The sequence below is a fragment of the Oncorhynchus keta genome, chromosome 8 (genome assembly GCF_023373465.1).
Source record: "Oncorhynchus keta strain PuntledgeMale-10-30-2019 chromosome 8, Oket_V2, whole genome shotgun sequence".
NCBI classification, from domain to species: domain Eukaryota; kingdom Metazoa; phylum Chordata; class Actinopteri; order Salmoniformes; family Salmonidae; genus Oncorhynchus; species Oncorhynchus keta.
In genome coordinates, this window is record NC_068428.1 from 17,848,367 (window position 1) to 17,865,041 (window position 16,675).

A 16,675-nucleotide genomic window follows, 5' to 3' on the forward strand; every position below is an offset into this window, starting at 1 on the left:
GTAGAAATCAAACTGGATGTACATCAGAAATAGAGGAAGGACGAAGAACAAACAAGAGAGAACTATTGTAAAGTAGACTGTGTCTGTAGAATGTGTATAAGATGTATGGATTGAAGGTAGAAGCAGAAGTGTTTATTCGTTTACTTCAATTGGGGGATCGGCGGTAGGGTTTGCGGGGAATACTAATAAAGGTATATTCTTTTTTAAAGTATGTATGTCTATATAGGTACAGTATGTGTATGTATATATATGCATGCGTGTATGGATATATATATTTACCCCAAAAATATGGGGGATTGGAAATGACTAACATTCTTTCCGCAATATTAAGCTGATCCACCCTATAGGGAAAAAAACAACAAAAAACACCTAGAGTAATTGGTATCAATTAAGCCCAGACCAGACGTGGCTATTAGCTAATGAAAGTAGTGTTTGGTAAAGCGGAAAAGCAGTCCGTCCAGATAGAGTCTCGCTCAGTGTAGTGGAAGTTAACAGAGGAGGCCCTTTCCTCTCCAAGATTGAGGAGGCGAACAGGGCCTCTTGGCAGATGCTCCATCCTGTCCATTATAGTTTAAGCCCACAGCAGCTCAACCATATGAGTAGCTAATAGTCGCTAACCCAGCTCTGTGAAATGACTTTGGTTTGGAGTATACTGTAATTTCCTGACTGACTGAGGGGTTTGTTTGTGTGGCCTTGAGTTGATTGGGAGAACGTTAGAAAACGAGGTGACACAGAAATGTTCAAATGACTCAGATTCAGATTCAGATGGGGTCATGGGTCACGTGTGAATTCAGAGAAAAATTACACCTAGAAACCAAAGAGAAACATCTTCACATGACAAGAGCTTGATTTTGTAGTATCTCTGTAGTAACCCCACATCGATGTACAGTATCTGGACAGCAGAGACCCAGCAATAAAATGTGTTAAGAAGAATGGATTGACTCTGCTTGCTATTTGTCTCTTCTCTGTTCCCATCACATTGCATTGTTCATTCTGTATTCTTGCTGTGAACCTGGTTTAGGTTTGTACTGTTTGCTTGTTTTGTTTGTGATTGATCGAATTCACTTGCGTACATGTTAGATAAGATTAGAGTGAATTTATGCTGACTGACTTATGTATACATTTTTATATATCGATGGTGAACTCCTCTCAGACAATGTGGACGTTTCATTTGTAATTGTTTCGTTTATCTATTACATTTTAAAGACACAGCTTTTATCCATCAACTGAATGATATTCCTGGAATGTAAAGTCTACAGGCAAGAGGGTTGTATATACTGTATGTACCCAGAGATCAAAACAGCCACATTGGTTATTATGGGCATGGCTAATGACAGTAATTGGTGTATTTTCCTTTCGTTATTATAATGCCATTTTCATGTGAAATTCAAACAAGGAGCATTGAATGAACCACCACACTGATGCAGTCTGTCTGATACTTACCACTGGTGCTGTCTAACTCTGGAAGTCATTACAACTGACATGGGATAATTATTTAGCATTATATAACAAAACTGCATCTGCTTCGCTGTGGTCCCTCGTTGTGCGGAAAAATATGGTTCCATACCACAGATACATAATTCAAATGTTGAAAGTGGACTCAAATTGCAGACCCATCAGTATGAATAAAGATACTGTAAGTGTGTGTGTATTTATGTCATTTGTGTTACTGCATGTGTATGACTATAAGACGATAACCAGTATGTCTCCGTCCTAATTGTGATTTGTGATTGACAGGGAGTCTTACATCTGTGGAGGATGGTGGCGATGGAAGTTCCGTAACGTCCTGCCAGTTGCCCTCCTGTTGATGTCCCTGCAAAGACAAGGTACAGATGATTATACTATTGGCGTCGCTTGTGTTTTCTTACGTTTTGAATAGTATTCCTCCTGAAAGAAAAAAGACAAATGGATATTGATTTCTGATTGTTTCATTGCGGTTGTTAAACTGTATGCCATTGCTTTCTCTCAACATTGCCCTCCTTACATTCTGTCTTTTTTTCCTGTTTCAGTGATTGTGCTTGTTGCGCTTCTGCTTTCTCATGTTCGTTGCTTCTGTTAACACTGGCACTCATTGTTTTACATATGTACCTTCAGAATGATTGGACACCGAAAGGCAATTGTTATCCACAGTACAGTAGTTTGGTATCAGTAGCTAACAGACCTGCAAGTCAAACTATGCACTGGGCAAAAACATTGGTGTTACCTTTATTAATCCGTTCATTGGCGACAACTGATATACGAGTACTGTAGATTCCATAAAAGCACAAGACAGTCATGATATCTAAAGAAATGCCCAGCACATGGGCAGTTAAGTCTTGGATAAATACTTGTGGCAGTACTCATGATGGATAAATGCAGTCATTGTGCAGTATTGGATAGTGTCACTTTAGACAGCGATGACAAGACACTTTTTTTTATTTATCACCACCAGGTAATCCCGAAAGGGGATTTAAATATGTGTTTCATTACACTAACAGACTCAGAAACAGGGTGAATGTTTCCCAAATGACAAATGAAACTGTTTATGACTTTGCTTTCGTGCTTTTTTATTTTGTCACGTGCGATGTTTGACAGCAAAAAAAAACAAAAAAAACACGTGCCAAAATATAATTTCGACCCGAGAACGTTCTGCTAAGAGTCTTTGGGCTCAGCATGTGTGTAGGTCTAGGCTAATGTGTTTACCACACGAGCTAGCCCTTTTGAAGCCAGAAAAAGGCTTCCACTCTGTTGCAGTTCAGGCTTTATAAAGCTCACACCACTTCTCTCACCTAGGAGATAAAACATTGTTCTCCTGCATGTTGTAAGTCTGACTGACTTGGGTATTTTATGCAGTTCTGGGTGTTCTGTAGTTTTTTTTAGAAAGCATAGTCTTTTTTTCTATTTGTTACATGTCATAGTTGGCTGTGTTGGTTGGTATTGGCAGGCAGACCTGAAGCAGAGACATTTATAGTTCTGGTTGGTTTTCAGATAAGGCTTGGATCATAGGAGATGCAGTGCCGGGAAACAGGGCACTTTTTAAAAGTGTTTTTGGTGCCAGAGAGAGAATCAACAGAGTGATCTCAACTCGCAAACAATTATTGTCATAAAATGCTGCCCCATTTTTACCATTAAATACATACCATCTATCACAAGAAACAGGAGAGAAAGATATTTACTTAGAAAAAAATATAGAAAATTGAAGATACAAGGAAAATGTCAATAGAGTTCCTTTATTAAGTAGGACATCAAGAGAGGAATTTTGACTCAGACATGTCAACAGTTTATGATTAAATCCACATGGGTATCTGGCACCACAGGGCAGAGAACTCCCATTTCTGTTGTATTTGAATTGTGATAGGACACTTCTTACAACCACAAATGAACAGAACATCAAGTTTCCCCCCATCAATTGGCATTCCACAAAATATGATCTACGCTATGTTAAAGTTTTGACTTTGTCATAACATGCGTGGGTGTGTTCCTGGTGATGAGCTGTGGTCTCAGCAGACCTTTGAAAACAAATACAAATTGGCAGAGCTGTTCCCTGCTCCTCCATGTCACAGCAGCACAACTCCCGTGTGTCAAGAAGATGGGGTCATATGTGATTAAACTGCATGGGTCTCACTCCCCCACTCAATTAGCCCTCTCATGAAAGACAGGGGCGGGACAGAGACCAGCTGAGATACAGGTATCCCAGGTGTGCTGCCAGGAGACCAGGAGGGGGCCGCTTGAAAGCAGCCAAGTAATCTGGAGGATTAAACTTTCCTCAGAGGTCCCCCATCTGAAAGAGTCTATTTTTAGGCGGTGGGAGTGTCAGTGAATGTTTGAGCCCCTTTCTGCCCGTCTCTGCGTATCTGGCATTCCATCCCTTGGCACCATCCCACTGCAGCCTGCCCTGCCGCCTCTCAAAGGAGCTTTCTGATCAAACCCTGTTTTTTAGGCCCTCTCTTCACTGACCTTCATCGCCCTTCACGTTTCAATCATGCTGCAGCAACAACACTGTGCGAATCTCATTACAGGTCAGCGTCTTCGGGTCTATACAGTAACAATGGGGTTTTGTGTTCTTATGTTAATGTCTCATTAAGATGAGAATGCTTTTAATCATGGAAATGCAGATTCCCATCTCTTTGAAAGTTAAATGTATGCAAATGTTGCTCTTTTAACTTCTGTGCTGTACAGAATCACTTTTTGAAACCCGCAATTATTGAACACATTGCCAGTCAGAATGGAAAAGACTTTGAATATTGAAAAACAAAGATGCCTTTTTATTTAACATGAAATTACTTTCCAGGAGTTGCTGCACATGATGTGCTGAAGCCAGCTATAGTTGACTCTCACATTGGCAGCAATTAGCTGTAGTAATTATGTTCATTGACTTGCTTCACAAACTGCATTAACTGAAAAAGAGTTACTTCGATGTGGGTCTAAATGTGTACGTGTGCACGCGTTTGTGTGTGTGTGTGTGTGTGTGTGTCCTCTGGGCCATGTGAGTACAGAGGAGCCTGGTCAGTCCCTCAGCAGCGGTCAGGGCTTGGTGTGTCTAGTGTTTCTTTTTGACATACAAACTGAGTAAACATCGTTTGGCATGTTGTTTTTCCTTTTGCGCACCACACACACACACCACACCAGTGGCTGACAGCATCTCACACACACACACCAACACAGACCCAGACCAGTTGTCAAACGTTGATCCCATTACTTGTTTATTCAACTCCTTAGCGTGAAGGGAGTTCGTTCATGCTGTTGTTTTTTCCTCTGGACCCTGCCAAATGTTATGAAAATGCCACCATTTCGTTGGGAGGGATTCTAGTTGACTACCACTTAATTCTAACCACAGCAGAAGAACCACAGTTCTGTTGGTGTTCTTGTTGTCTATGTTGTATCATATTCTGAGGAATCACTCTTGTTGTTGTTTAAAGTATCTTCTTTTTGATGTTGTGGAAGTAAAACAGAGATGGTTCGTCGGGACATCCTGGGCACACTCTCCAACACGTGTTCCCATTTTCAATAACATTATTTAATTACACGGAGTGTCTGTTATGCATTCGTTTATTTAAAGCATTAGAATTCATGCTATTCTCATAACATGGAAAAAGGGAGAAAAAAAACATGTTGAAAGCAGAGTGGATCCAGGTAATTAATTTAATGGCAAACCACTGTGTTAAAACTCCCTACTGGTGGCAGAATCAAGAAAGATTCAGACTTGCCAACGTGCTAAGTGGTACATTTAGGAGCGAAGGGTAATAAAATAAATGACCTTTATTCCTTGCAGTTGTGCTTGTTCCAAGAGCGTCCAAAATCAGTATCTTAATGTTTACACACTTTTTACTTTTCTAATTCAGTCGTATTTTCATCTTTTTCAAGTGCTGGCATGACATGTGGGAATAAATCAGACTGATACTGCTTGTCAGATGTTTTACTAAAGTTGTATGATTCTCAGAGGCAGGTCTCCTATTACATAGAAATGTGATGATCCCACATAATGTAACCTACAGTGTAGCTAGATACTGAGGCTAAATGCTTTGTGCAATTGGAACCACAGAAAATACCAAAGCCTACATTCTAAGAGTACATTTGCTAGGATAAATCATTAATACTTGTTGGATTAAATACCTCTGGGATTTATCATCTCCTTTAGTTAAGAACAACATTTACATTTAGATGTCTTTATGTTTGGTTTACGAAAGAGATAATGGCATTTCATAGCATTTAAAAATTTGAATAAATAATTAATACTTGTCATCATGACAATTCACTAAACAGTTACCGACAAACATGGATCACGCTTTTGTTATGGCAAGTACTTAAAAAATACCGGTCTGTCATCAGTGAGGCTAAAAACTTGGTTGTTTCTCCTTAGATCAATCTAGAAACCATTTTGCAAACCCAACCACAACCCCTGAGCTCACAAATGTGCGCCATTGTAACCTTAATTCCCTTTTTACATGTCTCCTATCGATGGCTATCACGATCATAATTTGCATTGGTGTTACTTCCTCACCAGTGTCTATTCATCTCACTGTCCCTTTGTGGCAGTTTGTGTCATTGTAAAGTCATATCACAACACCCAATGTCATCCTTCGTATTTCTCTCTGTTTGGGCATAGCTGGTAAATCACTAGCGATTCTGACTGGTTAAAAGAAGATACCCAGCCACTTTATTACGTCACTTATCTTAGATTTTTGGGACTGTGCCCAGGGTTATGAACCTGATGAATCATAGAGGCAAATGAGAGGGGCTCTAGCTCGCTCTGCGTTTCATCTTCCACTCAAACACTCCTAATGAAACCAGTGCACAGCGCCAGTATGCCACATTCAATTATGTTTCGGACGTTAATTGGACTGTTTGGTAATCCCTTACATCCATAAAAATATCATATCTTTCACTTGAAACACTATAATTGTAATCAATTTGTGTTTATTTTATAGATACGTGTGGCTGTTACTTAGTATCATTTGTTAATTGTCAGTGGATAAGTGGATAATGGTTGCAGTTAGCTTCATATTTAGATTACAGGTAGATGTGGGATGCAGTTGACCTTTAAAGGTGCAAGGTTCTGAAGCTAGTCTGGCTAGTCTGCCATGATTATCTATCATGTGATATGTAAGAGAATGCTTGAGATGTTGTTGACAGTAATATTATTTTCTTTGAGTAGGCCTCACATATTAGGAGGTGTTTTTAGACTAAGGAACAGCCACTCTATGCTGTAATTCGGTCAGCCTGAGTGAGTGGATTTAGTTTTTAGGGCTCTCTTGACCCTCTCAGCTGAGAAGAGGGCACATGTTGGCAGGTATAACAGTGCCACAGGAGGACCAGGCTGTAATCTGAACCAGCATCAGTCATCCATTGTGGGGTGCATAACACTTCTAATGAGTCGATTTTCTGAAAGAAGGACAACTCTGGCCTGGAATCAGGCGATAAACAAAAACGTGTGGTTTTGGTAGGAATTGTTTCCAGTAATTGGAGATTTTGCTCTTACTGTTATAGAGAATTCCCTCGACCCTCTCCAAGGGTAGAATTCTCTGGATTGTTGCCATCCAGGTTTCCTGATCCCTGATTTGATTCAGTTTGTAGAGAAATGACACCGCAAAGGTAGCATTGTTCCTGCCTGTAAGCCATCAGCCACCAGGATCAGAGAGTGAGGTGAGCGAACGAGAACCCCCAACATAACCACTGCTGATTCCCATTGTATGGGTTTCGTCCAGAGTTTGCCTTTTGATGTGTAATCCAAATTTGATTGACATTTCGTAGAGAAAGACTTACAGCTACAGAACATTTACTGTTGCTCACAATCAAGTTCAAACGTTGGATCAAGAGGCTTATGGAGAAGAGACAAAAATGGTTACTGGCCATATTGAGATTGCGGAATTGAATTGGGTCTTACATCACCAAGTTAAATGACTGTTCTGAAAGAGATCCCGTCATTATGCAGGCTTTATGTGTTTTCTGACTGTACTACTTGTCTGCAGACCACTCTCATTTGTATTCACATTTAATGTTTGTTTATGCTAAATAGAATAGGCCGTCTTGTACTTTGTGTTGGATGCCGATCAAGAACGCCACTTGACCGACTTTAATTGCTCCGCAGTGGGTTTTTGCTCTTGAATGTTTCTGCCCCACTCCAATGTTTGCTATGGTTTTGGCTCACATATTAGACTGGCCTGGGTAAACAGAAGTCATTGTTTTCTGAGTGAAGATTTCTTTCCAGCCTATTAAACATTTTCTCTGCGCATAGTCTTCAGGTTACATTTAAACCATAGCTTTGGTATTTTATCATCTCAACATACATTTTTCAACTGCATGTGTAGTATGAGTAGCTTGTTTCCACTGACTTACTCTTGAATCTTTGCTACTCCTAATCGAAATCTCCTGTGAGTCTAAACCTGAGATGGTCCCTGTTGTCTGACTCTGTCACTGGTCCACTAACACAGTCTCTCTGACCTCTGACCTTATTACCTGGCCTTGCACTGTTGCACTACTGACCTGACTCCTCCTCCACTGCCTTACTTGTCCCTTGTCCTGTCCTGGTGTCCCCTGGTGTCTCCTGGTGTCTTCCTGTCCTCCCTGGTGCTGGGGTGTAGTAGTGACAACATGTCCCTGTTTTTGGTTCAGCAGTGTTGAGCTGTAGTAACTCCAACTGCGTTGTGGTGCTCAAGGACTCCCAGGGTGAATTCAACTCCCCCTGCTACCCACAAGATTACCCCAGTAGTCAGGCCTGCAAGTGGACTCTGCAGGCTCCAGCTGGATTCATTGTGCAAATAACCTTCTCTGACTTTGAGCTTGAGGAGGCCCTTGGGTGCATCTACGACCGCATCATTGTCAACACCGGCAACCAAGATGTTAAGTTTTGTGGCTTAACAGCCAAAGGACTGACGCTAAACTCCACCGGCAATGTGATGGAGGTGTCATTTAACTCAGACTTTAGCGTCCAAAAGAAAGGCTTCAGTGTCAGTTACAGGCAAGGTATGTTTTAAAGCAGGCAAGCTTTTCTGTTTACTTACTTCTGTTTTTACAGGTATATTTTTATGGTTACCTTGATTGTTAAGTTTATTCTGATTATTATGATTCTTCTTATGTTTTGTCGTTTGAATGTTTGTACATGACATTTTCTTCTCTATTTTCAACGTGCTTATTTAGATGTTAATGTTTAGCCATGTCCTATGACTGTAAGCCTCATGGTATTTATAAGTCATTCCCCAAAAGAAACATTACGCAAGCGTCAAACATCTCCGCCCTTCTACTAACCAAACAGCAACATCATTCCCCATCCACTATGCTAACTTAAAAAATTACACTTTTTTATAAACATGTATTTCTGACACAATGCTGTGCTTCTCCCTTCAAAAATATTCAGTTCCCTTTTCTTAAATAGAAAGGACCCTAATAAGCACAGGCGACATGAAATAAAAATCATTTTGAAATTAGTAGTCAGAGAAACCAATGACAGGGTGAGTGAATGATAAAATTGAGTGTTTTATGGTGTTTAGCCTATATTCCATTTATAGAATCCCAGTCCCAACCTTTATCTAGGCCCCATAAACCCTCCACATCAAAAAGGTACAGTAAGCGTAATCGCACATACCTCCTCCACCACATTATCCCTTCACATGGCCGAATCAATTCAAATCTCTCCCAGCTTGAACATAACCTCTCATTCACAACGGCTCCAAGTGTGAATGAAGTGTCAGGGAATGGTACCCTAGCTTTCCAATGCCTTCAAATGATTCAATAACATTTTCTCAACATTTTACTGTGAGAGATTTTCAGCCAGCCATGTTGGAACATGGTATGCTTTGCATTATGCAAGCAAGAGGCTAAGGAAAACCGGCTTTGTGAGGTTTCCACAATGTTTGGTTCTAGTTGGCTCCTTTGTCGTCGCCAGGCATTGAGTATCAGTTTAAAGCATGTACATTGGATGAGCTAGATTGAGTTAGACGAGTTAGATTGAGTCATTTATACACCGCATCACATGAACCTTTGTTCTCCCACACCCATCAGTTGGGGTCTAAGCTCCTATTGGGTTTGGGCTCTGTGGTGGTATCCCAACCGTCAGGTGAATCTATTGAACTTGGCTTTCAACCTGTTGGCAGCCCAATGTCCTGCCTGGAGCTCTGGAATCATATGACGTTGTCACAGTGAGCCCTGGTCTTTCCGTACGGCTCGTAAAGCAGATCGGAGATCAACAACACAAACAAAGCCCTGCAGGACATATCAAAAAGGGCCTCTCAGCTGTGTCAAATCCTGATACCACATTCAAAGCTGAGCTGTGTTTTTCCATTCCAAATTGGCTGTCATTCTGGCAATGGGATGGCCAACAGCAACAAACCCGCCGACCAAATCTGAGCTTCCTTAAATTAAATGTCAGAAAGTATGGCATGAGCATATGTACATTTAAAAAGAATAGAGCACTCCTTTTCCTGTTGAAAAGCCTAATTGACTGGTGGGAATGTGGAAATGGAGTGCTGGTTGACATTTAATCTTAGTGATAAGAGGTAAGCCTGAGATGTTAGAAGCTGAGGTCCCTGCCTAACTGGCACCGTTCATCCTCTGGACTGTGGAACACTGTCTGAAGTCAAATAATTACGATGTGGAAACGGTGTCTCGTTAGATGCAAATAGTGAATAATGACAGACAGCAGGAGAGTGACAAATGAGGATTATTCAACCTGTAGCCTTTGGATTCACACAGCATGAATTGGCCTTTCAGCATTCCTTTTGAATGCTGAAAGGATCATTTGTTTTGAAGTCAGAGTATGACTGTATAGCAGTAATGGCAGGTAAGTGGTGTGTTTACCCAGACATACTGTATGTTATTAGTCGCATCGGGCTTTAGACAAGATGTTCTGTACAGTTTGTTAGAGCCCCTGGTTCTACTGAACATCTGACAGTCATCTAATGCAGTGGTTCCCAACTCCAATCCAGGAGAACCACAGTGTTCCAGCCCAGCACTAACGTTGATTCAACTGATCAAAGGCTTATGATTAGTTGATGACTTGATTGGTTGAATCAGGTGGTTGTGAGTCCTTAGGCCTGTAGTTGAACAACACTTTGTTCTCTAATGCTCTTCTTTCTACCTGTGTGCTGTAGTTGCCGTGGCGCTAAGGAACCAGAAGGTCACAGTGTCCAACGGCGCAGGCAAAGTGGTCCAAGTCTCCAACTCGGTGACCATACCTACCCTTCAACAGTTCACTGTGTGCTTCGAGATAGCCCGGCCCAACCAAAAAAGCAAGGAGACTATCTTCTCTTACACCCGGCTAGAGGACAGCAGCGGTGAAGAAGCCCTCAGCTTCGGAAATAACCAGGATGGAATGGCGCTGGTCATGAGTAACGAGACATGTCTGATAGACTCTATCCTCAACGCCTCAGACTTCACTTCCACCATGAAGCAATTCTGTCTCACGTGGGCCTCCACCACAGGCAAAGTGACCCTCTACTTCAACAGCATCTACAGGGTCAAGACCTGCTCCAACACAATTGGGCACTCGGTGGGGGCTGGGGGGCTCTTCAGGCTGGGGTCCCATAGTAGCTTTGATGGAACCATCTATAACTTCCGCTTGTGGAATTATGCCATGGACATGACACAGCTGGTCGCCCTCACCTGTGATGCTGTCGGCAACGTCATCGACTGGGACAACAGCTTCTGGGACATCCCCTCTTCACTGGCACAGACGGACAGCGCACTGAGCTGCAGTAAGTATCCCAATATAGTCATCCTCAACACACGGGTCTATTGTATTTATGATTACTGATTTCCAGTCAGCAGAACTTCTGAAAATAATAATTGTTATTATTCAAAAGAGTTTGACTGACAATAGTCTTTATGTTGTGATTGGGACAATTTCATGGTCCATTAGTAACAGTTAATGCATACCAGTTATGAGAGTGACGAAAATGACATCAAAAGCCTTAGTAACTCAAACAGTCCAAGGTTATCGAAACTGCTTAGGGAGATGAAAGCAGCAGGACAAAGATATGCTCGATGTCTCTAACAATGATAGTATTAGGAATCTGTTTGTAGCGATAGGAGGGTAGCCACAGCAAAGGAGCCAAGGGTGTCGGGATATGTCTGCCCAACCGCCCGGAGCCGACTAGAAAATGGCGCTGTGTGTGGTTTAGCTGGGGAAAGTATGAAGTGCAGAATCATGCATTTCTCCAACCCATTATAAGGCTCACAGGAACACACACACATAGGCCCCATGGCTGAGGAAACTTTTTACCTAGCCCCGTTCCTAAAACACTATCTGCTCTGCCACAGCTTTGGCCTGAGAGCTTGTGAAAGAGAGGGGTGTTCAGAGGACTTTTAAGACCAAATGGTAGGAGTTCCCTTCCCAGTGCTAAGCTCTCCCTTTCACAAAGGTGCACAGAGAAAGATGCCTGTCTCTCTGAACATTAGCTCGCTCTGTGTTAGTCTTGGAACTGCTCATGGGTGTGGATGATCTGGAACAACCAACTCCCCTTGGGTACTCTTTGAGTTTACATCTCTTGCTTCTGCTCCAGTTGAATATCATACACACCAGATGTTAAAAACGATAGGCTAGTTCTTCTATACTGTCCACTGTTTAGAGGAGTAGGGTAAACAATATAGTGTTGTTAGGGCTGTGACGGTCATGGAATGTTGGTTGACGGTAAAATGTTGGTTGACAGCCAAATCACCGCGGTCAATGTCATATCCGTTTGAATAGCAAAATAATAATAATAATAATAATAAAATAATAAATAATAAATAAATACAATATATGTTCTACTTTGGTCTTGACTTTATGTGCCGCCATAGAAGTGTAATTCATCATTTGGGCGTCCCCATTCTAGCCAATGATGTCATAATGGGTGGTTTGGTGGCCATCCTGCATGTACCCATAGGAGCAAAGCAGGAAGTAAAAGCAGGAAATGTACCCATCATGTGTGCTGTGATTTGTTGATTCAACTGACATTACAAAAACTACATTCAATTGTATGAGCCACATCAGTTAACATCATTTGAATGAACATTCTACATTTCAGCAAGGAGCAGCAAAGTTTCATCAAAGATGATATATTATATTGACAAGATAGCCGGATGACCGATATAAAAATGGAAATACATGCACTCAATGATTTAAGGCAGGCGAGATCAGGTGGGACCATTCTAGCCAATGAGAGGACAGATACACGTGTGAACAACAGGCAAAACTAAGTAATTTTTCTCAAAGTTGCCAGAATGCCACGTGCATCCACTTACAGTAGTATATCAGTACATTTGTGACAGCCTAAACATTACGAAATGTATATTCGATCAAATAAGCCTCAAGTAAGTCATAGACCTCCATACAAAAAAAGGGCTTATCTCACGCAGACAGATTTTGGGCGGAGTAAATCCTCTCGCTTCGCCTTTTCCTCTCTGATTTCATCAAGTTCTTAAGAGTCAACCGCACTAATGCCCCACCACCTGTCTTCAGTCAGCTGTTCATTTCACAAAAAAATAACAAAATAAGCGGTTATGACGGTTAATTATTTCCCTGACAGTCTTTTTTCATAACCGTCGGTTACAGGGTTATATGGTAATTGTGCCAGCTCTAACTGTTGTTTGAGTATTGTCGTGGAAATTCTTACACAGGGACACTCGAAGTCAGTCTTAATGAATTATTGTTTATTGTCAGCGTGCTGGAGAGGTTCCAACCAACTCAACGCACCATAGTACACATGTCAATCAGGAGCTCTGCCTGGGCAGACCCAGTAGTTGTCTTATATTAGCGCTATACACATTGAAATTATAGTTGCATGAGTTTGCATAATTAATTCATCATTACCGTTTTGTTTCATTCATGTGACCGACCAATACTGTTTCATAACATGTGACCGACTAACACCTCACAAGGCTTCTTCTTTCTAAGCCGAGACCTTGAAACTGAGATATCGTTTGTTCGTTCTCAAAGCAAGGTCTGGGCATACTGCCAAATTGAAGCTACTGATAGTGAGGATTTGTACATTTAGCCACTTGAATGAACACAGAAATTGGTTTATAAAACAGCACTTGAAAAGAACACAGAAATTAGTTATAAGAGAAGCACAAACATTAAAATTACATTACATTATATCATCTCTATAGTAGGGGACTAAACTCCCCTTCATGGTGAAGGAAGTTTCAGAGGGGATCAGAGTCAAGGCTTTGTGGAATTCAGCTCCAACTACATCAATTCGCCAAAGGTTAATACTTAAAAAAATATAAATGATGAAATACCCACTTTTTTATAAAAGTTACTTTGTTTGCTGAAACACATACTTTTTCTATAAACGTTAGTCAAATACAACCACTGACTGTTTGCTCATTGCTGTTGCTCTAAGATGGCAACTCAGCGCCAAAACGCATGTGCCAATTGAGTCTCAAAAAGGAAACTGTTGCATCCCCCCCCGGTTAAAGGAAGCGGGTTCTTTTTAGTTATTGCAAAGAGAAACTCGACAGCATTAACATCACGAAGATGGTTATTTCCAACATAACAGCAGATTCAACATAGCCTGTTCCAAGCTGAGTTCATCTGCACCCTCTCAAAGGTAGCACACTTGAATACTCTGGCCAGCAACCAATGAGGACCTGTCAATTAAGCTATGCGTATCCAATCAGATACATGTTTCCAATATCACGCACTTAACACGCGCATACTATTTTAACCAGATGTGCATAATAACATGCTGCTCATCTCTCAAACTCCACAGAAACAGTCAGTGGTTATATTTCATTAACATTTATTGAAAAATATGGATTTCAGCAAACAAAGAAAGGGACACAACTACAGAGGACAAACATAGGTAAATAGTAAGAATTTCACAATTTCGATTTTTTTTTAAAGTATTGACCTTGGGCAAATCAATGTAATCTGAGCTGAATTCCAAAAAGCCCGGTCTCTGCTCCACGCAGTCGGTAGAGTTCATCAGAAACCTAACTCAGCTTATTAAACATGTGTTAACTTATGAATTAGTCAATACATGCTTTGCTCTGCCCACATGAGTTTGTTTACATGTCACTGGATGATGCAGCTGCTGCTTAATAATTGCCTGTGTCTGATTGCTATGATACCTACTAATGTCAAGTCTTCTCTTCACAGTCTGTTTCCCACATTGCATACACTTAACAACGGCTGCTCCATCTAGTGGTGAGTGTGCTGCTAACAACCTGATTGCTTCGTGAAAGCTGCTTGCCTGAGTACCATGCAAGAGGATGCATGTGAAATACGATGCTAACCACTATAAAGTGTAGACTTTGGGTTTCCCAGGAAACAGAGAGATTAGTCATATTATGGATTCCCTTTCTACCAAGCCTCTGGACGTAACATGTCAATGATACATTCCAAGTTTGATTCATCTACAGTCAATATACACAAATAGATGATTATTAGTCTTGTGACGTGCATCGAAAGCCTCCTTTCAAGGCAAACCAGGTAAAGTTCTAAGTTATTTGTTTGCTTGCAGACTTTATGTCGTGACATAACAAGGCCCTTCTGCATGACGCAAGTCGACCAGCAGTGATACTCTTGCTAATTGTCCGTCTGTCCTTGCTTTGAATAACATCAATGTACTGCATCTGCCTGCCTCGTCTTTCTAGGGCTTCTCATGCTGGAAGAACATCTACCTTTTTACAAGACCAGACAGTGACTTCTTAGAAACTAGCATGTAAAACCCCCCCTGTACACTGTGAACGTCAGTCGAGGCCTATGATGTTGGCAGGAGGCTGAGGGGCCCAAACTTTAGTTTAGGTAGTCTGGTTGGTAGTCTGGTTGGCCAGCAGTGTGGCGCGCAAAGCTATAGTTGTAGTCTACCTGGGGGAAACTAGCTCTGGGCTAATTATCAGGCTTGTGAAGAGGACTGGCCCAGTGAAGCTCTTTGGGTCTCCTTTCATCTCTCTGTGAGGTCAGTGGGGGAGTGACTGTCTGCATGGCTACACTCTGTCAGAGATCCATTACCCGCTGAGTCTACACATTCCTCATAGTCCTGGCCCAGGCACGATGGGGTAGTTTAGTTTTGTGGGTCTACTAGTTCAGAGATATGGAATAGCACTAGCCATTCATCCACATCCCCTAAAGGCACATGACCTTTTGGGTGGGAGTTATGGGTACTGGCCTGGTAGTGAAAAGAGAGACTAGTTTCTTAAGTTTCACTTCAATGATTACAACTCAGCAGTGCATGAGGTAATAGTTGAAGATTGAAGACTGGAATCCACGGTCCACCAGAACAATGGTTCACTGGACCATAAGACAGTCCCAATAATGACAACTCACATCCACTAACTGATATTAAAGATGCACTCTCTCTCCTCTGACAAGTCATTACTTTTCATTGCCAGCGATTATCATAATTATTAGCCATGTCCATCGAGTCCAGGTGGGCCTGTCTCGCAGTGTTCTGCTCTGAGCACTTTCGTGTACAACAGCATTAGCAAATATGTGAGGGGGGGGGGCAAACAAAGCAGCATTCATCGCTGTATCACAAAGTGCTGCATATTTTATACGACAGAGGAGGTGTTGGCGGTAGGAATGGGCACAGCTTCAGAACAGTGGGTAAGAGATCAAACTCCCTGCCCTTTTCAACAAGATGACAAATATTCAGGCCTATGAAATTCCAACATTTATTTGGCAGATCATACTGAATATTTATTGAGAGTTCTGGATCACATACCAGTCTTAGAGCATGTAGCTAGCTGAGCTGAGCAGCTGCGGAGATTACTGTCAATCCTGTTACAATGGAGGTACCTAATACCCAGGGCCGAAACCGTGCCAAATCTTTATTTTTCATGAATTTATCATGTGTGGGATTGTACTGAAATTAATATAAAACTGCATAGAGTTGTTTGTGTTCTCTTTTACCTCTCACCATTGGAAATGCTGTTGATAATGGTGATTTAACATGTTTATTTCCAATCCACTTTGAAGGTACCTCTGTACCCGTCTATACATCACAAACCACCAGCTGTGCCTCTCCTGGACTGGGCTGCCCAGGTAGGAAACCAATGACTGTTACACATGTCAATAATTTACAACAGACCGTACAATGGTTATTAAGCACCCCCCAATCATACACTATCATTCTTATTACATATGAGTTCATATTGATTAACAACCAACAGACATACCATTTTACCCATCTCACCTCTAATGTGTGTTTGTGTGTTATCTCCCTTTTTCTGTATTATTCATCATATTATCTTAGACATATTGACATACAGTATG

The 16,675-nt window shown here is 41.4% G+C and overlaps 2 protein-coding genes across 26 annotated transcripts in view; one reads left to right on the forward strand and one right to left on the reverse strand.

Moving 5' to 3' along the window:
* Positions 1-16,675, reverse strand: part of LOC118387195 (endothelin-1-like) — a 308,791-nt gene that overhangs the window by 221,333 nt on the left and 70,783 nt on the right. The gene's annotated exons all lie outside the window — the stretch shown is intronic.
* Positions 1-16,675, forward strand: part of LOC118386916 (adhesion G-protein coupled receptor G6-like) — a 64,808-nt gene that overhangs the window by 3,179 nt on the left and 44,954 nt on the right. For 14 of the 24 annotated variants that reach the window (XM_052523641.1, XM_052523644.1, XM_052523636.1 and 11 more), the window contains exons 2-6: positions 1,738-1,826; positions 8,092-8,442; positions 10,566-11,168; positions 14,558-14,605; positions 16,379-16,444. In XM_052523641.1, coding sequence (XP_052379601.1) covers positions 1,738-1,826; positions 8,092-8,442; positions 10,566-11,168; positions 14,558-14,605; positions 16,379-16,444 — 1,157 coding nt within the window. The remainder of the gene's footprint in view (positions 1-1,737; positions 1,827-8,091; positions 8,443-10,565; positions 11,169-14,557; positions 14,606-16,378; positions 16,445-16,675) is intronic. The other 10 variants (XM_052523638.1, XM_035774912.2, XM_052523640.1 and 7 more) reach the window with 4 other exon arrangements.